Source organism: Denticeps clupeoides, chromosome 12, assembly GCF_900700375.1.
Source record: "Denticeps clupeoides chromosome 12, fDenClu1.1, whole genome shotgun sequence".
NCBI lineage: Eukaryota > Metazoa > Chordata > Actinopteri > Clupeiformes > Denticipitidae > Denticeps > Denticeps clupeoides.
The window spans coordinates 16,232,458-16,258,805 of record NC_041718.1 but is presented as its reverse complement, the minus strand read 5'-3'; the positions used below and the strand labels follow the sequence as shown (position 1 = coordinate 16,258,805).

Here is a 26,348-nt window from a genome sequence, read left to right as displayed (position 1 = left end):
GTAGATGTCCACACGAAATTACCGACACGTTCCCTTTTATATCATTAGGTATCTGCGTTCTTTACTGGGCCGGTGGCGGCCTGGCGGGTGAGGAAGCGAGACCCGCAATCTGAAGGTTGCCGGTTCGAATGCCAAAGGCGCCTGTCCTGGCTGCCCACTGCTCGCCAAGGGTGACGGGCTGAGAGCAGAGGACACGTTTCGTTGGGCCCGCCGCTTGCGGTGTTTTAATTTTTTACACGGTTATTGGTGTTTTAATTAATTTCGCCGCTGCCTGAAACGTCTGCACAGACCAGAGCATTAATGCTGAATCCAGGATTCGACCAATCAGTTCTTCGATAATCAAAGTTAAGCTCAGATTCGTTATCTTGGCAGCTTAGGCCGGTGCCTTAATTGAGGAGGGTGTTCATGGAGGCTAATGCTGTGCTGGCATAACATAAAAAAATTATTGAAATGTTTGGGACAGGGACCTTTGTCGACTGGCAGCCTGCATTAACGCGCTTGTGTTTGTGAGTCGGCTTGTGTTTTTCCGGGATGGGCCTGCATTCATTCATTGGACCAAAAAAAAAAAAACTAAAAATCAAATGAATCGAATCTTTCACAAACTGTGGTATTTTTAGCTTCTTCTGTCAACACTTGCTGGGTTGAAAGGATCCCAATGAGGTCAACCCAGTGAGGTTCACGTGTAAACGGAATGCAATATGTGTGTGTTTTGTGAGGGTGTTTGCGCATTTATGATAAATATAGCTGCGAAACGAAAGTGCGTGTTTGGACGTGTTCACGTCTGGATGTAAGGAGAATAATTTTTTTCTTTTCCTGAAGCGTGATGGTTGAAGTTGTTCATTTTTATGCAGAAAACATAATGGCGCGAATGGCAGGAGTATAAGAGAAAGCCCCAACAGTAAGAAAAGGAACTGAGGCCTGAGGAGGTTGCATAATTGTTCTGGTGCGCAAATTTCTACGGAGCCTGTCTGCAAACGTACACAGTCAAAGTCCACACGATCCTGGTCCCTTCAGTCAGGGTTTTATGGTTTAAAATGAGCTGAAGCCCTTCAAACTGTTCAAAGGTTTAACATGGCAACTTTCTTGCACTGTTGTAACATATTTATATAGACAGTTCATAATTTCTAAATGGAAAAATCAAATATTTTAGTTTTAAAAAATATGACAAAAAAAGTGAATCGCAAACTGTAAAAAAAATATTTTTTATATATATTTATATATTTTCAGGACGTTTTAAATGGACAGAATCAGATTCATCTTCAGTAGGGTGGAAGCAGAGAGGTTTTTTTTTTTTTCATTCAAATGGAGGGAGAAAAAAGGGAAGACTGTAATGCACCTCTGCATTACAGCGTGGCTCAGGAAGCGGCGCTCTCGGGGTGAGAGCTGCCAGCCGCCACCCCATGCACATTAAACAAAGCCGCACTTCCTGCGTGCCGTGGCCGCGCTCTGGGCCAGTGCACTTCAAGTGTCAATGTTAGAGGTGAAAAATGCACAGAAGAAGCCACATCACACGTAATACGATTCATGTGCATTTACTGATATACTATGATTTTCACATGTAATATAAGAAAAAATAAGATAAGATGATCCTTTATTTGTCCCACAAGTGGGAAATTTACATTGTCACGGCAGGATACCATATATGTTTTAGTATTTTATATGGTATATATGGTTTAGTATTTTTTAAGTTTAAATTTCATTCCTTTGTTCTATTAATATTCTTTCATGAGAAAGTGCTTCTTCCCTCAGGGTTCTTAATCAGGACTTTTCCTAGGTCATGGCTCTGCTTCACCCTCACAACCCCTTCCATGCAATTTCTTTGACCTCCTTGTGCAATTCCACTGTGTAATGCAACATTCAATATATCCTGTACATATATAATTTCATTCACCTTTATATTCAGTTTCCTTTTTTGCTGAACTGTGTGTTGCACTGTGAATGATGAATGTGACAAAATTCAACAACATTATTATGGCATAATAACAACAGTGCACCGTGATTCCTTTACAATGTTGTCTCTATCATCGTCAGTCGTGCACAAGTGTACCCATGGGGGGGCTCCTGCATGTGTAGACAATGACCTTCATGCTCCTAAGTGTGGGAGGAGCAGGGAAAGATGGGGAACGCAGGATGGGCCTCTCGCGCCGCATCCTGTCCCCCGGCCCTCTTTCAGGCTCTCGCTCCCGGTCCCCTTCCTACAGACATTCCGCCCGGCGCGCTCTCCCTCGCTTCCTCTCGCCCCCTTCTTTGTTCCCGCTCCGTCCCTCTCCCTCCTTTCCCGACCTTGGCTTGACCCTACCCTATACATGCATGCATGAACACACATGCACCGCCCGCCCCTCTCCCCCTGCGCCGAAGTCGGCTGTGCACGCAGAGTCGCCGAACTACACATGTCGCATAACCTTCACCTGTCATTATAACGGGTGGTAGTTACAACCCTAATCTATTGTAATAAACCCGTAGTGCACGATTCATGTTGCATTACGGTGTGCATGTGTGTTTCTGGGATCTGGGTCCCACAGGAGCTCTCCGAAGAGGAGCAGGAGGCACCACACCCCCCCGCCAATGCAGCAAGGAATGTCGCCTGGAAGCTCACGTGGACAGGGTTGTTTACTTCTTCCTCGGCCCTGACGTCACGACACACCCCTTAACGTGTGTGTCTCTCGCGCTCTTCGTGCGTGCGCGCGCCCGCGCACCCCCCCCCCCCCCTCCCCAACCACCACCCGCCCGCCCGCCCGCCCACGCGCGTCACCGGCGTCGCGTTCGACCAAGCAGAGCGCGCGTGTCACCCGACGCTGCGCCAACCGGAACGTCCCGAAGACCTCGACTTTCATCCGTTATTGGAGGAGCGAAGAATTCCGCTCCGAGCGGCTCCGGGGCGGGGCGAGCGAAAGTGATCCCCATCTATTTAGGGTCAAGTTGAACATTTTTTTCTCCATACGTCGCAACAAGCGCGGCCGTCAAAGTTTGCGCCCTGCCGCGCCGAACCCGCGCACGGATTAAAAATCCCCGACGAGCCCCCCGCGCAAAGCCCGGAGCTCCAGCTCTCGGGGCAGGAAAGGGGGAGAAGAAGAAGAAGAAGAAGAAGAAGAAAAAAAACACCACCACCACCACCACCACCACCACCTAGCCAGGCAGCTAGCGCCGCAGCCGCGGGGAGGTGCAGCCCGGGCTAAATCCTGGCCGTAGCGGGGCCAGCCAGAGCCGCGCAGGGTCCGAAGCTGAAGCGGGTCGCCCGTGTGCGGATCTGGTTCTCGCTGGTGAGTCGGTGGGCGTGTTGTTTTTCTCCTTTTCCTCCCCCCGCTGCCGAGTATTTCTGCCCCGCTGCTAACTGCTAACCAACTAACTTCTGGCTGCCGAATTGACAGATTTACAGTTTTTACTGGCGTCGGACGCGGATGACAGCGCGGCGTCATTTTATTTAACTCCGACCGAGAAAGTTCGGCCCGGGCGGACTGGACACGAGGTTTGTGAATGCGCATTTCACTACGGCTAGCATTTTTAATACGCGTGTGTGTGTGTGCAGAGCGACTCAAAACAAAAGCAGGCTAACGTCGATCTAACGTCGTGGTGCCGAGGCGGTCCAACTTTTTTAACTTGTTATTCCCCCAAAAACGTTAACATTCTAACATCCAATGCCAGCCGGACCGAGATGTGAAAGATTTTCAAACGCGCATGTGTGCTTGTTTTGTTCGGGATTTAATAGAATTATTTTTAGACGTCGGCGCGGGGACCTTGTCAAGTTACACAACGTGGGGATAAAAAAAAAAAAAAAAAAACTCGGTACGCACACCTCCCTCCACCCTGCCCGCGCCGACCGCGATAGCCGACCAGCCGTGGGGCATGGTCGCGTCCGAGGCGAGGGCCGCCCCGGCGGCGTGGAGCCCGACGTGCCACGCTGCGTTCTGCTCTTCGTCCAGTTTATTTCTCTCTCTTTTTTTATTTAATTTAATTTTATTTTTGTTTTTTATATTTACCGAAATCTGGCGGAATAAGTCGTGCGCGTTATAAGCCCCCCGGAATGCCCCACTTTTAGCAGACTTCGTGGAAAACACGTTTTCCTCAGCAGCAGCCCGTATTAGCTTTTGACGAATTCTTTAACCAAAAAAAAAAAAAACAAATAAAATCCTAGTGTTTTAAAAACGCCGAGCAGAGACGACTTTAAAACGCAACGTGGAATTAACGCGCGGTGCTCGGCGCTTAACTTTTGACCCAGATAGCGGCGGCGTGGACCAGATTTCATCTCATGTCCATTTAATGTAGTCGTCTGTTGTTTGGTTGGCTCGTCGTAATGTCGTCTGTGTGTTCTGTGTGTATTATTATTCTGTGTGTTGACTGACACACACACACACACACACACACACACACACACACACACACACACACACACACACTTCTCTCCCCGTTTGAGTGACAGTATAAAATTAGCTAATGGCATCTGGCCACGACTGATATTTCCCCGGCGCGTACGAAAATGTGGCGTTGTGCATCAGGCTTCTGGGCAGAATCCCTTTTTGGGAAACTGGCTGGTAGTCGGACTCATCCCACTGGTTAAGCTGGTCCTTCTGGTGACAGGCTGGCTATCTAGGTTGCCGCAGAGTAAGCAGTAGATGGTTATCTCTGTAAACCGCGCAATCTATGTAGGCTATGGCGGCGTGAGAAGAACGGTGATTTCTATGTACTGTACATACTGTATGTATATATATATATATATATATACGTTATAAAATTGCAGAACAGTGGGGGTCACGTTAGGCACGCTGTTTTTTTCCGTCTTTTTTAAAAAAAAAACCCCGATTGGAAAAGTTGGTAAAATAAAGAGGGTGGGGGGACTTTGTTTACCCCTTTGGCAGGTATGCCGGTCAACGGCCACAACTTTGCGCCATTCCCATCTGTCCCGAACGGTCAGCACTTCGCGTCCGTGCAGTCTGTATGAGAAAATAACAGATTGGGTTCGAAATGAATTGTGATTTTTTTTTTTTAATGTTTCACTTGTGAGCATAAACTCACCGCTGGTTTGTCGGTTCGACTCCAAGGCGCGCGTAACAAGATTAGTGGCGATATCCTGGCCGGAACCATGAACTTCTTGCCTGGACACCCCCTTTCCCACCATGTAACACGCTTGTCCTCCTCACCGCCACCATCGCGCACAATAACGTTTATGCCTTTCCCTCGCGCATCCTCGCGGAGGTTTCCCGCCAAGCCGCGAGGGACGTGTGGCGTCCATCTTCACCCCAGCAGTGAAACCCCCGACAATTCCTGCGGTAACGGTGCCCTCACGGAGACTGTGGTATGTGCTACCCCCCATGTTAAGTCTCGTGGAATCCGGCGATGCACCTGCACATACCTGTCGTTTTGTCCCGTCCCCCCCGGTGTGCCGCGCATGTCCCGTTCTCTTTTTTTTTTTGGGGGGGGGGGCCCGCACAGCCCCGGTATGCAGGTTAACGTGTTTCTGGGCTGGACGCCACAGGCTCATTAGTCCGTGTTGCTCAGGTGAGTGACTGATGCGCCCGTCACGTGTCACTCACGACTCTTTAACGCAGAGGCCACCAGGCCGGTTGTTCCTAGCTGCTCTCTGCTTGACCTTTGCCGTTTGCAAGGCTAAATCTGGCCATGCAAATAAAAAGTCGAATGCGGTGGAACGTGTGTTGGATGGTGATGTAGTTTCAACCCGTGTGCGTTTGTGCTATTGTTCAGTAGCGTTGTTTTTTTTAAATTTTTTTATTTTTTTACCAATTAACTGTTATGATTGCATAATAACTAATATTATTACTCATGCGGGGGGGTCGGGATTTCCCTGGTCTGATTCTGATACTCGCTGACAGTACTTCTCTTCACGCCCGTTCAGTTCAATGAGCATTTTCTCCGCACTCTTTCCCCCCACGTTTTCTTCTTCTTGGCTTTTTTTAAAGCTTCCCCTCTTTTCCCCGACTCTCCCCTCCCACTCTGTTTTTGCTCTCTGTCTGTAGCGTTTCTCCAGAGGGGCCCGGCGAGAGGGGCGCCTGTCCTCCCTCGCTGGAGGGAGGGAGAGGGCAGACACAACGGGAGGGAGCTGGGGGTGGGGTTGGGCCTGGTTGGTGGATGTGGAGCATAGGACACGGGACCCCTCCCTCCGTTTTTGCCGAACGGGGAAAGGGGAGGGAGGGAAAGGAGGGCTCGGCGCTGCGCTTCCAGTCATGTGTTTTGCATGCGATAGGTGGGCCCAGGGATGTGTGACTGCAACGAGAACGCGCGATGGGACCGGACTGAGCCAGAACCATTTTCTCTCTCTCACTTCAGTCAGTAATTCTCACTTGTCCCCTTTTCTCCCTTTTTTCCACTATAAGGAGGCTCTAAGTGCATATATGCATTTTTTTTTTACTGATCTGCGTTGACAAGCAGGCTTTAGGCACGGTTGTAAGTTGCGTTTTATGAATGGAGGGGTGATGATGTCGTCCACGGACTGCAGCGCTAGTAAATTAAGCGCAACTGTGTGTGTGTGTGTGTGTGTGTGTGTGTGTCATGTGCTAAAGCTCTCCGCACGTTAGCATGACCCACGCGCACGTGCGCTCGCTGGTGCGCGTCGCCGTGCTTGCGCCCGCCGCCTAAATGTGTGTTCGGCGCTGGCGAAGGAGGCGGCCTTGTCGTCCCGGAGCGAAAATAAGGAGCGCAGTTGAGCGGCGTAGGAGTTCATCTGAGGTCTCGCTTATTTTATGTGTGTTCTGGACGCGGGGTGACCCAGCCAGTGGTATGCACTACAACACTTTGCCTTGTGTTTTCTCTTCTCCCTCCCTCGTTCCCCCCTTCTCTCTCTCCTCTCACTCGCCTTCCTTTTTTTTTTTTCTCTCTCGCTTTCCATACTTGCTTTTCCTCAGTTTCTTTTCAAGTCCAGGCAAAGGAAGACTTAGGATTTTTTTTTTTTTTTTTCTTGCAAGATTGCGTCATGTGATGTGTGCAAAGGAAGTTCTCTGGACAGTTTGTCTGCACCCTCTTTCCTGCTCTTTTCTCTCTTTTTTTTTCGTGCTTTTATAGCACTGGTCATCATTCCTTCAGGTCTCCGTATGTTCGCATGCGGTCGCTAGCTCATCGCTAGAATTCCTGCAGCGTGAATCTGTCTCTGCCTGTCTGTGTGCAGTTATGTCTAATGACCGCTTATAAAAAAACCCTCTCAGCATCCATTTTCTCTCTTTTTCCTTCTCTCACTCCCTCACTCTGGACGGGAGCCCTGTTTTATTGGTTCTTGTATTTTTCCATAAGGTGCTTGCGTCTCTCAGCCACAACATGCAAACAACGGTGACCGTATGGTGCTGCATGGGAATCCACTAGAAACTTTCATGTGCACCCACCAAACCTGCGTGGCACCTGGATTCAGGGTGGTCGGATATCTGGAAAGCACAGACACTCACTGTTCAGAAGACAGTAGTCATCAGTAGCCAGGATGGTGTAACCATGGCTACATGTTACATAGTAACCACAGCAACCCATAGATAAATCTTAATTTCCATGGAATGGTGATGCGTCATTCTTCCATGAAGAAATGTCAAATGCTGGGTTTCTTTTTTTACTTAGTCAGTTGTCAAGGCTTTTGTTGTCTCCATGTATTTGATGATGCAGAGCAAGGTCAAAATTCAACATCCTGCACTCCTCCAGATGCTCCACCATGACGCGGACTGTCCACAACCCTAGGAGGAACTGTAATCTAAAGATTTCCCTTCTTCATTCCAAGTGGCCCGCTGATGAATGGAAAATGCTGAATTAATTTTGGTGGGTGAGATGATCTCAGTGGGTGGCGGAGCAGAAGGAGTGGACTCTGTTAGACTCTGTCTTTGTGGGTGAGGGGGCGAAGCGATGCTCTTCACAGAGCCGAGTGGTGATTTGGTGGTGAAACCGTGCAGACGGACACCCGGTGCAGTGTGACCTGGCATGCTCTGGCTGACTCTTCACGGCTTGCTAGATCTGCTTGTTAACAGCTGCAGATTTCTTGTTGAGAGTTTTATATTTGTATGTGTGTCAGTATGTGGGTGGTTGGGTTTATTGAATCAGACCTGCAGTTATTGCTGGCCATGTTTTCACGCTCTTGGGATTGGTATTTTTATCAATAGCACTGTAATTTTAAAGTAAAGACTGGCAGTACCCAATCTGTGCCAGCTACCTGATCCATCATACAAATTCTCACAATGGACAGGGTAGCCTGAGGCTTGGGGAATAGGGGATATTTAGTCATTTATGTGCCATGTGATGGTGTACAGGAGTGAAACGTTTACTAGAAGTCTGCTGATGGGGAAGAGCTCGTTGTTACCAGTAGGATGGGCATGGAAAACAAAGACCTGGTTGTGTATTTATTATAGATTGGAATAATAGCCTAGTAAGTGAAAGTGGAGAGATTGTCGTTGTGAAAAATCACAGCACATGGTGACACAAGGAAATGTGCATTTAACCCATCATTTAACTTTGCTCAGTGGCACCTTGGCGGTTCGGGATTCGAACCGGCCACCTTCCGATTCGGCCATCCACCGAACCCACCCTCCATAATTTGTTTAGCTTGGTTCTTTATTCTTCTCAGAACCCTTAACAGAGCGTTTGTTTTTACTTGTTTGTAAGTCGTTCCCCTTCAGAACTGGCTGTCGGTTCCTGTCCCCATTAGGCTGCTATCTCAATTCTGGCAAGTGTCCTGCAGAAGCAATTGACACAATGGCCAGATTGCAGACTCTGTGGAAAAAAAGGTTCTCAGTCACAAATGCACACTATCACACACAGTGCATTGTGTGTTGTATTCATGCTTTGTGGAGTTTCTGACAGGTAGTCAATGGTTCACCATAGAGATAAGAAGACATATTTGTGATACTGCATGCTGGAGGATCCATTCACTGTTGTTTCGCCTCTGTCTTATAAGGTCCAGTTGTTCCTTCTTTGAGAGTTTGTGTGTTGAACAGCCTGTTTGTGATGTAACCCCCGACACCCTGATCCCCCTCCAGTCCAGCTTCCGGAATCCAGAACACTGGACCATTGTGAGGGACCGGAATGCTGGAATATCGGAATGTCAGAATGTCAGAGAAAGACAGAGAGATTCCCTCAGTGACTTTCCGACTTGACCTGCTCCGGTTTGAAAACACAGTGGGCAGAAACGTCCTTGCCTGACCAACAACCCAACCACGGAGGACCTCCAAAAGCCATCGAAAGGCCAGGGGCACAGTCTGAAAGCAAACATCAAAACAACCTTGTAAACCAGGCAAAAGGTTTCGCAGAATGGTGTGTGTGCAGTTGTGAGCTTGTGTTATCAGCAGTGCTCATCAAATCTTAATTACCTGTGAGCTAGGGAAGCGTTTCAACTACACTTTGGATCATTGCCTCCACTACTTTAACATTTAATGGCCGCGTTCAATGGTTGAGCCACATGGAAGGATCACCTAAAAAAGAATCTGCCAAATATTGTGTAGGTCTGCCTCATACCACAAACTCTGATTTATTGAGACGTTGACTCCACAAGACCTCGGCAGGTTTCCTGTTGTGTCTGTCATAAGGCATTACCAGTAGATCTGCTAAAGTTGCCATCAGGGAATACTCACCATGAAAATTCATGTCATCCACAGCAATCTTTAGGTAGGTGGTAGGTGTCAAAAGAATTACCAGAAGAACATTGGCCAGCCTCCAGCAGCTCTGCTTCCTGTAGCCATTCCTTCGCCATAAGATCTAACAGGTTTCAGCATGGTCATTCAGATCAGCATGCAGCCTCATAGCCCCATACACAGCAAGTTCTGATGCGTCTTGTCCTGACACTTGATTTTATTGGACCACTTTTCTTCTCAGTCCAGCATAATGTGAATAAGGCTTTGGAGATGCTGTAATCCATTGGCTATTTGCTCTCATCTGACTGACCTTGATCAGCAGGGTATCGCCAAAATCTCTTAACTGGACTGTTGCAAGCTTAAAAGAATCTTGGTCTGCTTGTCTGAGTCCAATCAGTGCAGCACTGCCGGCTGACTTTATTTTGCACATTAATGCGAGAGACGAGGTTTCATAACTGCTGACACAAAATAAACTTCCCGAGAGCTGCAGCCACCATAGCTATTTTCTTTTTCCAGACAACGTGAAATGAAGTGATAAACATACCCCTGTCACATTTAACATTACATTGTAGGAATTCCCTTTATATTTCACGAAAACATTGGCAAATCCAATCATTGGCAAGTGATTTGGTCTTCAAAGGTGAAACATTTCATTTGTGGCCTCGGCTGGGTTCAAATTTCCAAATTATAAACCGAGGCTCCGTTAATCTCCTCTCGCTGCACCGATATCATGTGTCAGATATCAGGTGGTGGTTTGAGGTTTTGCATGTGCGATGGGATCTCTATTTGTCTACAATACAGCGCACAACTTTAAAGGAGGCCTGTGCTCACAATGTTAAATGTAATGTCAGCGCCTGCGCTATGCTAATTGTGCCATGTGATAGTACACGGAATTCAAAGGCAAACACAAAGATTATTACATCACTTTATGGCGCGGAACAATTCAGGACCTTTACATGTTTATCCGTCCAGAGAGGACCTTTGTTCTTTGGTATTGACTATGTTAGTGCGTGATAATGGAAACTTAGTCCACTTCCACGACCTCTTGGCCTGTGTGCGTTGACTATGTGGCAGGTGAATGGTCGGACCAGCACTATCTCGAAGGACATTTGTTGTCACGCTGACACAGAAAACGTCGAGCTGTGGCTGTTCACGGGTGTGCGAAGGGAATTGCGGTGAATGAGGATGAAGCATGATTTAATGGAGTGTCATTTCGCCCAATCACGGCCATAAAAATGGGCACATGATGGCGTGATGCTGTTACCTGGATATATCCCTACAACAAGGTGGTGTGCAGCCTTCTCTGAAAAGCTTAGCATCTGTTACGTGAAGTGTGCATTTGTGAGATAAGCATTAAGGTTAATTACTAATTGTTTAATGACAGATCTTAGCTCTTCAGGTATCTTTTAATCGATTATGTTGATTATCTTTTTTCTTTCATTTTAAAAACATAGATAGAGACATATGAAATATGAGTAGTTATAATATTTTCAGTTTGTTTAGTTTTTCAGATTATTGTCTTTTTTCCCCAATGTCTAGACTGTGTCTAGACAGCAGACCAGGCTAGAACAATCTATACACTGAACAATTCATATTTTACATATTTGTCCCCCACCCTCTTTACTAATAGGCTAATTTATCATCGAAAATGTAGTTTCAGTTTGTCAGTGTGTCTTGTAATAAGGCTAATTTATAATTTAAAATGCCTGTGTTTACTGTAATGAATTTTATGTCAAACAATATGTCAAATAAGATCATTTGTGATTTAATGTATGAACAAAAGAGACCGAGCGAGAACAAGCGAGTATATGTTCTGGCATAATATCATTTGCCAAATCTTTACACTCCATGTTTGGCTTGACTGTGCAGAATGAAATGAATCGAATCACTTCAGCCTGTTGGCAGCAGCTGCTCTCACTCGGAACTCGTCGTTCGGCGTTGCAGCCTCCTGTCCTCTTTTTTGGCCGCATGTTAGCATATAAAGGGTCTAAACCGGGCCCGAAACCTTCACTCTGAGTCATGTTACATGTGAATGCAGCGTGACAATGTATAGCTTTACATCCTTTGACAAGCGCCTAGCGGGGCCTACAGGCATGGTGATTTTCCGAGTGAAAAGCAAAGTGCTTGCAAAACATTTACATTGTCCGGCCTGTTCTCCTGCTCCTTTCCCGACCTTTCGCTCTTTTTAAGCCGGAGCCGTGTGGAAAAGTCAGACGGGACTTCCTGCATGGTTCTGTTCTCCGTGTATGGAGCTGCTATGCAAATGCCTCCCCACAGCCTATGGGCCAGCGAGGAGTGTTAGATGTAATCTGTGCTTTAGTCTAAAAAAAGCAAACCATCCTTTATTCCCATGATCCTAAGTTGGGATGAAAAGACAACAAAATAAAATTTCCCTAAGAAAATGGAATTCCCAACGCAAACAGGAAAGACGTGACATCGGAACTGTACAGAACCGTTATTTATTTTCTTTATGCTATTCCTGTTTGCACGCGGTGTCCTGTGAATTTGGGCCTGTCCGCCGCCACCAAGGCCTGCTGCTGTATAAATATGATAATTGTTAGTGTAAGTAGGCTAATGTGAGCTGTCAGCGCCGGCCACGGCCAACTCCACATGGAACTAATGAGAATGAGACGTCGCCTTGCAAGTTATTTGGGCCCCTAAAAACATTTTTAAATGTCGCAGCGTTCTGAAAACGCACTGTTTGTGTGCCGTTACCATAACGTCTTCATAATTTACCTCATCCGCCATTTCATTCGGCCATTTTTAGCACTTTTGTTGAGGATTGCGCTCTGAGAGAAAGAAGCTGGCAAATCGTACCCCCCTGCTCTTTTTTTTTTTTTTTTTTTTTTTAAATGATTTACTCCACAATCGTGTGGTTAAGCCTCCTGTGACCTTTATCCCCCATGCTCAGGTCCAGAGAGGTGTGGGTGGGACAACATGTTTTTCGCTCTATGTTCCTAAAAGTGGTCAGGGGTCATCCGTGGCACTCTGTTAATTGTGGTCTGGAGAAGACGGGAGAATAAGGGCCTTTACTCTGAGATTTGCAGAGGGGAGACTCACGTCTAGCTATTGTGACGATAAAATACACCAGAATCCACCTTCAGGCACTTTTACGAGGTAGCCTGGTGGCCTCATTTTTGCAAATGAGAAATAGGTGAGATATTAATTTCTCTGATTGTTTTTTTTAATGTGGAGCAAATGTAAATTATTTAAGAATCGAAAATTTTGGGATACATTTGCAGGAATAAGTCTTCAATGTATCATTAAAACCCACATTACATTTTTTTTCGTCTTTTAAAAAATTTATTGAAATCCAAATTGTCATTTTACAATGATAATACTTCAGCGAAAGCTTTCAAACATTATAGGGGAACTGGGTTCTAAATCAGGTTCTCCGATGAAGTTAGCACGCTGTTAAAAGACTGAATGATGATTGCGTTATTCCTGTTCAGTGTTCTGACTTAACTGAGACAGAAACGTCTCTGAGGAACCATGTTGAATATTTCACTACAATAACTTTTTTTAGCCACGCCGAGCATGTGTTTGAGAGTTATATAATGTGGTTTGTGACACTGAGAGAGGGGGGGGGGGCGGGTCCAGCGTAAGGCGGCACACAGTCCTGCCAAATGGAAACACCACAGGCAGACGAGGTGTTCAAAGCACGGTAAAACCATGAGAGAAGCCATGCAAATGGTTTTGGTGGAGAAACAGCTTTTACAGTGTTTTCCTTTAACCTACTCGCTGAGGGCTCATTACAGCAACAGCAATACTTGTTTAAATCATCAATATTATTGCAGGTATAAACACCAAGCTGGAACTGAGATGCCATTTTCCACCAGCATCAACAAAATGCTAAACCAACAGTGGAATCTCTCAATGGCGCGTGGTGCGCTGTTTGTGCCAAGGCACACTTGTCGGGCCATTTTATTGTGTATTGTGTTGAGTGTGGGTAGGTGTATATCTGATTACCAGCCCCTTTTAAAGGACCGTCTGAGGTGTGCTTCAAATGTGCCATTAAACTTGAGGGCCAGGGTGTCAGCGTGCAGTTTGGCCTGTAAAAATTGTCAGCTGTCCACAGTCCAGTTGTAAATTTCCCTTGCAGACATATTATTCCTCAGTAACGTCCTCAGTAAAATTCTATAAACCAAATGTCAAAATGAGTAGAGATGAAAAATTCTAATTATTCTCGAAATGCCAGGAACCCCATTTTCCAATGGACACATTTAAGGGCAAATTGTGCCCATGTGGTGTACAAATGGGCACATTTTTAAAGTAGCGATTACTTTAAATGACTACTTTTGCGAAAGAAAATTGTGTAGAACATGTCTGACAGTAAATTAATGAAATGAATGAAACTGATCAACGTTTATGGAAATAAATGATTGATAAATTGATATAAACTGGTAAAGAAACATTTTGGCTTACTTTTCTTTATTTCTATGGCTGCCTCAAAACAAACTGCACACATTTGGACCAAAACAGGACTGGCTTTGTTGTTTCAGTCAGAAGATTAGAAGTTTTTGGTTTGCACTCTGCTGCAGAAATTATGCAAAACACTTTTTTTTGCCTTTTGTTTTTTTCCACGAGGAGCTGCACGTTTATAATAATAATTTTTGTGGCCAGCTTTTCCAGGATGAGTTTGCCATTATACGTGAGTCATCCCGAGAACTCCACCCCACTGTGTGCCACAAGCCTGCATGTATGGGCAGATCTGTCCAGCAGAAAAGGCGGAGAGATGCAGGGAGATTTTTCCTCTTGCATTTAAAATATATTACTTGTTATTGTATTTGTTACGGTTTAGTTCCGTTTGCGTTTACAGAATGAAATACTACGTTCTGAAATGCAAACAAACAGATTATTTCATCTGATGTCAGTATTAGGAGGGACAAAATCTGTCGATACCCTTTGTTTCTATTGCATCAAGCTGACCACGTAAACCTGTGTGAGAAACTCCTTTCTTTTTTAGAGCCGAAAACAAAGGCAGGAACTGAAAGCAATTTTCTCCAGACAGCAGTAATGTTAAAACACTTAGACAGTACATTTTCTCTTCTGCTTTAAAAAATCTTTACATTGTACTTTTGAGTTTTTCTTTTTTTATTATTTCTAAACATGTCATGATCACAGGGAATTTGTGGTGTCATCATTATCACAAACAACAAATTAATTTTTAATTTTCTTATCTGAAATTCCCACAGCTGATTGGTATTAGAATGATAGCAGCTATAAATTCCCTGATTATTTCTGTCCGTTTAACTCGTGTTCATATTTTGACCAGAAAAGGTTAATTGAGGTTTACAGACATACTTTTATACATTGTGAATAATATTTATATATACAGTTTAGCAACAGCTTTCAAAATTTACACTGTTATAACTATGAATAAATATGTTATACATATATTTTTTATTTCATACTGCCATTGAAAAAAGTAATAGACTTGTAGTTTCTTAGTTTCAATGAGATCTTCAGGAATAAATTATATCACATTTAATGCTGCATTAAATTCTGTTTGGTATCCTGATGCAACATCAGAATAACAAACAGAATTTAAAAAGAATGAGTGCGTGTGTAATACAGAGAATAGACAGACGAGTGTGTGGTCTGTGTACCAGGGGTGGATGAAACCTCCTGTGGCTTATTGAAAACTTAATAAACTGAAGTGTTCCCAATTCGTCTAGGTGCAAGTGGCTAATTTTCGCGGTAAGAGCAGACTGCCGTGCGTCGAGGAGGCTCTATGTAATCATGTCCCCAACACACATACATCTCGTGTTAAGGGGCTCAATTATAAGACATAACACGTGGGTCATGTTTGCTATCATCAGAAATAAACAAATATAGACAATAAATTACTTTTTGTGAGTATGGAATTATTTGTGACACACAGAAGATAAACTTAAAAGAGATTTTTTATGAACTTGGTTGAAGTGGGAGGAGCCAGTGGGGATGATTGACAGCTCTTTTCTCATTCTGAACACTCCTCATGCACTACAGCTTATATAGCATCAGGAAAATCACCCTCGAGATCTTAACAGCGCTCTAGTGCACTCTGGCTGTATCGATACTTATCGACTGTTGTAATCTGTTGCAGTGATGTCACTACCGATGTCACCGCCTAGACCTGTGGAGGGGTGAGGGCTGCTAGTATGAGAACGTCACGTCAGTATTGACGGGCGGAACTGATCCTAGGCTGCAAATCATGAACATTTCTGTAATATTGGTAATAATTTAGTGTGCATTAATGGAGTCTTAAATCACTCGGACCTGCGGGACAGAAGTACGGGCCTAAATCAACTCTCTGAAACACAAACCGCTCCTTTCTCCGTCGCTGCCTGCTGGCTGTTCCCACCATGGCAGCTGACGGCCCATCGGCTCTTTATTTCAGTTTTTTTGGCGACTTGCTGGAAAGGAGCGGGAAGCCGAGAAGATGCTTCGAATTAAACAGCGAGAGCGTGTTTACGGGGACGCCAGTCTTGTGGCGACGCGCTTCTTCCTTAAAAAGGCCGCACTTGGGTGAAACAGATACCAGCATCTCAGCACGGCCCAATTCCATCCTCCCTGGAATGAGGGGCTTTCCCGTTTCCTTGCATTTTTGGCCCGCTTTCCATCTCCCTTATGTCCATACAGCCCACATAAGCTGCCTGAATCACCAGTGCTGGCCAACACAGGAGAGCAGGAAGCCCGGGACTTAGCATCTGCAAGCTAATGTCTTTAGTCCAGGATTATTACCGTGGACAGGGCCAAGTTGTAAATCTCTTCACAATCTCTTATCACTCACTCACTCACTCACTCACTCACTCCACCTCTCTCTCTCTCTCTCTTTTTCTGCAGTGATGGAGACTGCTGTAAGCACTTCGTCTCAGGCTCAGGATGAGTTTGATCGCAACGTCCCGCGCATCTGCGGGGTGTGCGGGGACAAAGCTACTGGCTTCCACTTCAACGCCATGACTTGTGAAGGCTGCAAAGGCTTCTTCAGGTAGACTGTCACGCTCACACACCCGCCCTCCTGCCACCCTGCCAGTGCTCTTCTTTAAGACACGTCTCAAGGGCATGGTTCCTGTCTCGGTGCCGTGTGCTGTCTTGGTGCCAGCTGCCTTTCAGTGTACGTAGGCAGCGTTTTAACCCAAGTGGAGTTTTAGAAGACCAAGGCAAGCCGACAAAGTCACGTTTTCCAAATCTTGCTCTTTAGGAACTGTATAGATTAGGTGGTTAAAAACCACAATCAAAACCGTTCATGACCTGACTCACATGCCCCAACATGAGACTCAGGATGTGCAGGCAATATGAGTTCTACGAATAGATCAATTTGACCTATTTTCAATAAAGTTTTTTTCCATAAAAATTTCAAAAGCATGTATCTGCAAACCGAGTAAACATCATTATGCTAAAAAGAAAAAGAGTAATTTGGCCATATTGAGTACATCATGTAATTCATGGGAATGGAAGTTTTTAAACCGAATTGTCCTATTCATTTTGTATCCAAGATGGTTGCATCCGGACAAACCACAAACAAGTATTCCACATTATACCGAAGTGAAATGACATTGAATATGAATCATCTATATTTTAGCAGTATAGCAGAATTATCTTTAGTCACATGCACAGGTCAGGCCTGTATGATAAGTTATGGCTCATTCTGGACTTATTATTTCCTTTATCTTTAAAGTGTGATTCACTTGCCAGATGTTTTAACAATCACTTTTTCTGATGTCAACAAATAATTCGGAATTGATTTATTATTGGAAACTGATGAACATAGACATTTTGTGCTTCTTATCCTGCTGTTTCTTTGCTCTGTGTTGTAACCCGTGTGTAAATCACTGCTGCCAAATGCTTTCTGTTCATGTTTTGGTTGAAGATTGGTGGGGTTGCACTGGTCTTATCTTCATTTTTATCCGCGGTTTTGTAATGGAAGTGGTTGCTGGCAGCTTCGCACATTTAATTACTCGCTTCCTCTGGTCCTGAAAAATGAAACCCCACGTTCCGCCTCCCCTTGTGATTGATAAACAAAAAAAGTAAAGAGACGGACGGGCAGACAGCCAGTTGACCGCATCTAATCCAGCTGTTGTAACCATTTACACACTTCATCTGCTTGCCCAACAGTTTGCTCCATGTTTTAAGGCAGATGAACTCCGAGCCACCCAAAAAGGGCTGAGGCGCAACTCACTTATCAAATGATAGAGCATGTGTTAATTACATCCCTCACTGCTGCTTCACAAGCTAATTTAGTGTAAGCTCCTACCCCAGATCAGCCGCTGACTGAGCTGTGGGCGTGCCGGAGACCCAGTGAGACCCAACTGAATGTTTTTTTTTTTTTCAATGGACAACATGGGCATGTTCATACAGGTCATGTGATGTAATTAGCACAATTCCATAACTTTTGTGGGCCAACATTTCACAGGCTTTTTTTGAAATTGTTGCGTTCTACACTGTTGGGTCTGCAGCAGCCTTCTAAAACATTGCAAAGCATGTTTTAGGTATCTTTTGCAGGGGAAATTGCCATGTAATATCACTGTAATTAACTTCTCACTGTAATTCATTAAAAGCCATCTTATTTCAAGCAGAATAAAACAGCATTTAGCAGAATGTTTTGTGACTGCCCATGTATCAAGAACATCAATATAAGTGGAAACATATTTAATACTGTATGTAATAATATGTCCATGATATGTTGTTTAACTGAAAAGCCATTAGACTATTTCAATAAAGCTTTTGCCAATGGGAGAGAAAATACACCACCATAATGAAATGTGTTGTTATTGCACACTTCAGCTTTAATTGGATTTACATCCAAATCAGGTGAATGGGGAACAGTTTGTTTTTCAATTGAAGTCTGGACATCACCAGCCTCTGGGTTACATCCCCAGTGATGCTCTGCAGATTCAGATCAGGTGACTGACCTGACCTTTGCATAACATTCCACATTTTTGCCTTAAACACTTGCTTTCACAGTATGCCTCAGGTCGTTGTTCATCTGCACTGTGAAGCTCCATCCAATGAGTTCCGATGCATTTGGCTGAATATGAGCAGATAATATTTCCCGAAACATTTCAGAATTCTTTTCAGCAGTCACATTATCAATAAGTAGAAGGGAACCAGTTCCTTTGGCAGCCATACCAGCCCGTGCCATGACACAACCACCACCATGCTTAACTGATGAGGAATTATCCTTCTTACCTCTTCTCTTCCTATCATTCTGGTATTGAAGTTGATGTTCGTCTCTTCCGTCCATAGGATGAACTGTAAAGGCTTTTTTAGATGTTTGACCAACTCTAATCTGATGCTTTCCTATGGCAAACTCTCTGAATCACAATCTCATGATTGTTGACTTTGACACACATGCACCCACCTCCCGGAGAGTGTTCTTGATCTGGACAACTGTTGTGAAGGGGTTTTTCTTCACTTTGGTCATCAACCACAGATGTTTTCTGTGGTCCTCTGGGTCTTTTGGTGTTGCTGAGCTCAACAGTGTTTCCTTTCTTTTTAAGAATGTTCCAAACAGTTGATTTGGCCACACCTAATGCTATCTCTCTGGTTTCATTTTTCAGCCTAATGATGGCTTGCTTCACTGATCGTGACAGCTCTTTTGATCTCATATTGAGAGTTGACAGCAACAGACCTTTTTTAAAGGGATAATGAGCAAATAACACATATAGCTGAGCAGCCAATTGTCCTGTTACTTTTCATCCCTTAAAAAGGGGGAAGCACATATACAAACTTCCTACACCATTCACCTGATTTGGATGTAAATATCAAATTAAAATTGAAATTATGCAGTTAAATGTCCCAATTTTTCTGAACCTGACCGTATGAGCTAGTTAATGGTGTCACATTTGTGGCAGAACTTCAGTAGTGACAGCAGCTACGATTGGAAAAACTCATGAGCGACGTATCCTATTGGTCAAATGAGCTGGAAGGTTGAAATAGTGAAGTTGTGCTGAATGCTTGGGGGTTGGTCGACACACTAACACAATTCACAACCTCTTAAAACCAGACCAGGCCAGTTTTGAATGCAGGGTGTGTGCGCACACACATACACACGTACACACACGCTTACACACACGTACACACAGATAGTGCTTTTTGTTGTAAATGTCTTACACTGACAGATGTGGGTGTTTGCTCATTGGGGTTGAGTGGAGTGTGTATTTTTGCTCACTGTGACCTTTCCCCCTCAATTGCTGACACTGTTACCAACCTCTCCCTCTCTCTCGCTCCTCTCGCTTTCCTCCCCCAGGCGGAGCATGAAGCGGAAAGCTAGTTTTACCTGCCCCTTTAATGGCAACTGCACCATCACCAAGGACAACCGTCGTCACTGCCAGGCCTGCCGCCTCAAACGCTGCGTGGACATCGGCATGATGAAAGAGTGTAAATATTTCACTGTCTTTACTCTTACTCTATCCCACTTCCACTGCTGGTTTAGCATTTGAACGCAACATTAACCCCCGTATGTTATAGGTGCACAATAAAATATATGTTATTTCCCTTCCCACTTTATTCCTTGACCTTGTCTTGATCCACTTTTTCCTCTCTCCTCCCTACCTCTGCTATTTCAGCTCTCTACTGACCTAGCCAGGCTGTTCTCAATCCATAAACTCCTAAAGCCTGATTGTGTCTGTGTGTGTGTGTGTGTGTGTGTGTGTGTGTGAGACAGATATGTAAGCTCTTTACGCTCTTCACCTTTCACCTAAGACACCTGCTGGTGGTTTGGCAGGACTTCAGTCTGTTCCGTTTGCTTTCTCCCAGCCTTTGTAAACAGAAGGCGCTATTTGTCTTTTCTTCCCCCCCCCCCTGAATCCGGACATTGTCCCTTTGTCGGGTGCATGTGTTGCGTGTGTGTGTGTGTGTTTGTGCGTGCTTGTTGAATTCCTGAGCTGGTCCACGTGCGCGCTGCAGGAATAACGTGAGGCAGGCCGTAAAACGCTGTTGTTTTTCCATTGATTCAGTCGCACTCGGCCGGCAGCTCCTGCAGGAGAGGGAGCGCGAGGGGAGCAGCGCTGCCGTCGCCACAACAACAGCGCGTCTGTAGGAACAGTGTGCCCCTCTGTTCACAACGGGGGGTCAGCAGCACAACAATTAGATACATTTTACTGCCGTCCTGATAAAGACTGTTGATCTTTAATTCTTCATGTGTGGTTAAACGTGTACACACACACACAGCATCCACGCCCACAGAACCATTTCTCAGAGCGGTGCTCATGTGTTGCTCCAATATAATGCCTGCCGTAATTCATACCAGTCAGTGGGCTTAAAAAACATTCACTGGAACCCCGTGGGTAACGGCGGGTAACTCATTTTCCACTTGTCCCGCGTCTCAGTTATCTTGACAGATGAGGAGGTGCAGAGGAAGAAGGATCTGATTCAGAAGCGGAAGGATGAGGAGGCCATGAAGGAGGCGCAGAGGCCTCGCCTGACCGAGGAGCAGCAGAACATCATTGCCCTGTTGGTGGAGGCGCATCACAAGACCTACGACGACTCCTACTCTGACTTCTCGCGCTTCAGGGTCCGTCGCCTCACTCAAATTTTTGTTATGATTGGCGCTGCGTTTCAAAATTCTATGACAGAATGAAAGATGTAAAGAGTGTGACGTCTAGAAGGAAGAAATTATAAAATGATATGTATGATCAGTATTCCTTCTATTTTTTCTTTCTTTCTGTGCAAGACTGATTTCAATTGGAGCTTCTCACTGGTATCGAAACATAAAAACAAGCTTACAAAAAAATGCTTTATGTTCCCGACTCTTGGAGAGACACGAAAATGATTCATAGAATTTATTATTCAGGCCTTGCTTATCTTGGATATGCATAATATTTCATTTTTTGTGGTTTCCAAAATAATTTTTCCAAGAAGTAATTGTTTTTGCAAGGTCTAACTACTCTCTGTATCATTGTGTTTTACTATAATGTGTATTTGTTCATAGTATTTTTCCCATCAGATAACATTGTGCGACCCAATGAGAATACAGTTTTACATTTTTTTTGTTCAGTACTGTAGAGGAAAACACATTTTGATAATAGCGATTACTCTGCACACTAAAACATCTGGATCGTAAATGATTGCTGCTGTTGACTGCTCTTGTGGTGACCAGTTTTGTTCACCAGTTATCATTTTTTCACTTAGCTGAAAACTAAATGTTCTCATGTACGGCTGTCGCCACTCTGTGTCTGAGTAAGAGATGCTCCTTGGTGAAAGGACCCTCCACTGATAACAAAACCTTTCTAAAATACGCATACAGTCTCTACTATAAAGAAAAACATGTGTGTTTGTGTGTGTGTGTGTGTGTGTGTCTTTAGCCTCCAGTAAGAGAGGGACCAGTGACACGCAGTGCCAGCCGTGCTGCTTCCCTCCACTCACTGTCCGATGCTTCTTCAGACTCCTTTAGCCACTCTCCAGGTAAACCCACACACACAGAGGTACTCACTCACTCACGAACCACTTTTAGACAGTCACGACCACTCCAGTTGTTGTTATGTATGAAAGCATGCCAGACTTGGAATGCTGGAAAATTTTATCAGGCAATTGTCTGGGGCCAGGAACGTTTCCGCATGCACGCGAATGTAAATGGAGAGTTTGAAGGAGATGATGCCCCAGCGGTAGAAGAAGAGCATGAAGCAGTTTTCACTTGACTTCATTTTGCATCCAGAGAAACTGAACTTGTTCTGAAAAGAAGTTGTTCTTTTATTCACTAAAAAAAAACCCTCATTTATCCAGTGATACGAATGAACAGTGAATCATTGCCATCTAAGAACACACTGAATCTTCCCTTCTTTGTCAAGATGAAAGGTTGTTCTGATGCAGGCTGAAGTGAGGAAGAACGCCTTTGCTTTTGTTTACCGGCGTGGTGGAGGCTGCGTCTGCATTTAGTCATAGGGCGCGGTACCTGGAAGCCGGAGGGATTCTCTGTACCAACAGCAAGCGCTCGGTTAATCATAGTAATGGTTATGATGTGCTCTGGGAACAGGAGATACTCATGTTTTTTTTTTCAGCCCACTTTGTTTTTGAGCGGAGTCCGCGTGCGTGAGTGTGTGCATGCGCGTCTGCGCATCCCACTGCTGTGTCGGTATTAGTCCCTGTTATGGCCAGGGAACATTAGTCTCTGACATGGGTGTATTTGGAGCCCCAAATTTAGGAGCTAAAAGCTTTTGATACGTGCGAGTGTGTTTTGATCAGAATGATGTTCTTGTTGGAAGAGGGATGGAATGGCCTGTAATTGATGTTCTTGTCTTCTCCTCTTTTATTCCTGCTCTTTCTGCGACTCTCTGCCCTTCCCAAAAGACTCTGGGGACAGTAAAATGAATCTGGGCAGCCTGTTGATGATGTACCAGGAGCAGGGCTCCAGCCCAGACTCCGCTGATGATGAGAACTCGCGCCTCTCCATGCTGCCTCACCTGGCCGACCTCGTCAGCTACAGCATCCAGAAGGTCATCGGCTTTGCCAAGATGATCCCCGGCTTCAGGTACATTCATTATTATTGATCATATTAAACCCGCCAGTAGGTTTAACAGGTATCGCATGAGACGGGCGGCCAATATACTGAATATCAACAGGTGCCGGCACAGCCCTACATATGATATTACATTTTACAAAACACACAATGTCTTCTTTCCCTCTGAAATTTCAGACAAATGCTTGCTAAGCAACACCGAGGAATGTAACTGTTTACAGACGCACCTGTAAAGCAGGCTGATATCTGTTTACCCAAGTAAAAATAAGTTTGCTTTAGTACAGTTAATTAAAGTTTAATTAGCTTATTATACGTCAATGTACTCATTATTACACTTCTAAATATATTTACACTTAAATATATTTAAGTACAACTGAGACTGAAACATGCTTGTTATTAGTATGTTTTTATACTATATTTAAAAAAAAAACTTGGTAGTACATGGTAGTACATGAAAATCCACAAAGCACTCAAAGTACACGGTTATTAGTATATTACAGTGTATTTGAATGCACTAACTTGATTTAAGCATTTGTGTAATTAGTGTACTTACCTGTAAAAGTGCTGAGACAGAAATATACTTGCAATTAGTGCATTTGTAATATATAAACATTTAACACATTTACTACAATTTTACTTCATAAGCTTAGGTACATTTTTAGAACATTAAAATATTTTTTTAATACTAGATAAACTCTGTTTTCACGGTTCTTAAACTCACTGTACAATACTTAGATTTCTTTCTTTCTTTTTTTTACGATCGCATTATGGGGGGTCTGTGTGAAACAGTATTTTAATACATTGTATACTGTGTTGTACTGACAATAAATCTCTTTTAAATCTTGAATCTTGTTTGGGGCACCTTATAAAAGGAATATGTGGTCTCTGGTGAAATAATTAAGTAAAGACAATAATAATAATAATTGATAAAAACGATTTACTGGTTTAGTCCTTTGTAGATGTGTTTCTTCATTTGTTTTGAGAAAAAGTGTAGTATTTGCATAGTATGTTAATTTAGACCGTAAACACCATTTTATCACCATTCTTTTTCTTGGAAAAGGAATTGTGGGAATGTTGTTGTGGTCAGGTGTGCAGTTAGAGGATCTGTGTGCTTTCATTATGCTGCTGGTCTGGTAAAATGGTTGTTTACATGTTCCTACTTGACTTACTTAACTCACTGCGTTGCCACGTCATCCTTTTGCGCATGATGGTGTTAAAGTTGTCACGGCAACCATAGGAGTGAGGTCTTTGTCGAACAGTTTGCCCATCATCCACCCCCAGATACCCAGAAGCTGGGGGTGGGGAGGTTGGAGCAATAGTGTGAATGAGACAGGAAGGGACAGCAGGAAGGGGAACGTAAAGCGATGGAGATGTTCGCAGAAAGTTTCCCATAGGTCTTCCGTCCACCATATATCGTATTTCTTTCCTAGGAACATTTTTTTTTTCTTCTATATAGGCTAAAATATGCAATTATCCATAAAAAACAATGCAAAAATGTAAAAATACTGCACCATGTAAAATTGTTGAATAAATCTGCATCATTTACAATAAAAACCTAATTCAAAATAAAAAAAGCAGAAGCAGAAATGAACACTGATGATAGTTTGAATAATATAAGAATTAATCAGGTTTCTTTGTCTAGGTCTGTGTAGAATAAATCTGCATCATTTACAATAAAAACTAATAAAAAAAAAAAAAAGCAGAAGCAGAAATGAACATTAATTATAGTTGAAATATTAGAACGAATCATGTTTCTATGTTTAGGTCTGTGTTTGTGTGTGCCTGAATGTGTGTGTGTGTGTGTGTGTGTGTGTGTGTGTGTGTGTTTGTGTGTGTGTGTACGTGCTGGCTAACACCATTCTCTGTGTGTAGAGATTTGACTGCTGAAGACCAGATTGCATTGCTGAAGTCCAGCGCCATTGAGGTGATCATGCTGAGGTCCAACCAGTCGTTCAGTCTGGAGGACATGTCCTGGAGCTGCGGAGGGCCTGACTTCAAGTACTGTGTCAACGATGTGACCAAAGGTAAACCTCCTTGTCTTCTCTCACCTGGAATTTACCTGAATGATTTTGTCAGGGTTGAAACCTGTAAGATCGACTTGATAAGCATCTGCCGCGTCTCGGCACATTTGCTCATTTCCTGATGCTGGGTGTGTTGGCGAGCGGCACTGCTGTTTTTTTAAAGGTTTGTGAGATTGTGATGGTTTCGGGTCATAATTCTGCCTGGAAGATTATTTCCCTCCTTCAAGTCCCCAAAGAAGAGCCGTGACCCCAGGAGCACCGTGACTTTTGTCATCCTGCACTTCTTGGATAATTTTGTGCGTAAGTGGAACATGTAGCAGGTGACTCATAGAGCTTTTTTTCCATTTCACTGTCCCTCACGTCTTCTCAGAAAAAAAAAAAAACTGCGTCCAAACCAGTCTCCCCAACTAAAATGAATTCCAGCTTAAACAGATTGTGGCTGGCCAAGGGATGGAGCTGGCCAATGGAAGCAGGCCGGCGGTGACCCCGCCTGCCTCGGCTCAGGCCACGACTTGGCTGTAGTGACAATTTCTTGCACTGGGTGTCTTCTTTTTTTACTGTTTACTTATTTTTTCTTCCACATTTTCCTCTGCGCTGCTTATGCTGGTGGGTTTGACCTCCGCCCAGATGGTGCCTTCTGAGAAGTCACGCTTTTTTTAGCACAGTTTACAATTAAAATAATATTCTGCGTACATGCTGTGCGTACATACATTGACCTCGTGCTGCAGGTCAGTACAGCCGTGCCGATATCGACCAGTATATTACAACCACAAGCTTGTTATTGCTATCGAAGTACAGCTTAATAGTTAATGTTTAATATGCATGATAATGCCGGTATAGATTCTGAAATAACAAATCAGACTGCCTATCTCTTCTCTGCGGCATTTTGTGTCTTGTCCAAAGCTTTAGTGAGCTTACAAATGGCCAAGATGTGCATGTTTTTGCGAGTAAATAGCCAAAAACTGTTGCAGTTAAATGCGTCTGCAGTGATTTGGCTGAAATAGAGCTGCGAGCGGAACTAAAAACGTGCCGAGACGGTCTGTATAGTCAGTGTTCCCACCTACGTCCGTTTTTTTTTTTCCTTCCTCGTTGATCTAAGCTCCTTTCTCCCAGCTGTCGCCATTCTTTTGGTATGGAGGCCGTGTTTATATACATCTCAGTATTTATGAGGGAGCAGGCTGGGGTTTTTTTGTTCTGCACGTGCTTTTTGGTGGCCCTCCTGATTTACTGTCTGTTTTTAAAGAGCGGCTCATTCGCGCCCGCTCAGTTTAATTACGACGATGGACTTGCGGTGCACTGCAGGGAGCCGGCGTGCCTGCAGAGACACCCGTGGCAGAAGCG

General features: G+C 44.2%; 1 protein-coding gene across 4 annotated transcripts in view; it reads left to right on the top strand.

The window, feature by feature from the left end:
* The first annotated feature begins 2,757 nt into the window (after positions 1 to 2,757).
* Positions 2,758 to 26,348, top strand: part of vdrb (vitamin D receptor b) — a 42,719-nt gene continuing 19,128 nt past the window's right edge. For 2 of the 4 annotated variants that reach the window (XR_003751463.1, XM_028999181.1), the window contains exons 1-7: positions 2,758 to 3,260; positions 16,374 to 16,518; positions 19,780 to 19,910; positions 20,861 to 21,045; positions 21,836 to 21,935; positions 22,818 to 22,998; positions 24,859 to 25,010. Coding sequence is in view for 3 of the 4 variants with exons in the window: in XM_028999181.1 (XP_028855014.1) it covers positions 16,376 to 16,518; positions 19,780 to 19,910; positions 20,861 to 21,045; positions 21,836 to 21,935; positions 22,818 to 22,998; positions 24,859 to 25,010 (892 nt within the window). In the remaining variant the exon portion in view is untranslated. Of the gene's footprint in view, positions 3,261 to 3,387; positions 3,467 to 6,709; positions 6,728 to 16,373; positions 16,519 to 19,779; positions 19,911 to 20,860; positions 21,046 to 21,835; positions 21,936 to 22,817; positions 22,999 to 24,858; positions 25,011 to 26,348 lie in introns of those variants that run through there. The other 2 variants (XM_028999182.1, XM_028999183.1) reach the window with 2 other exon arrangements.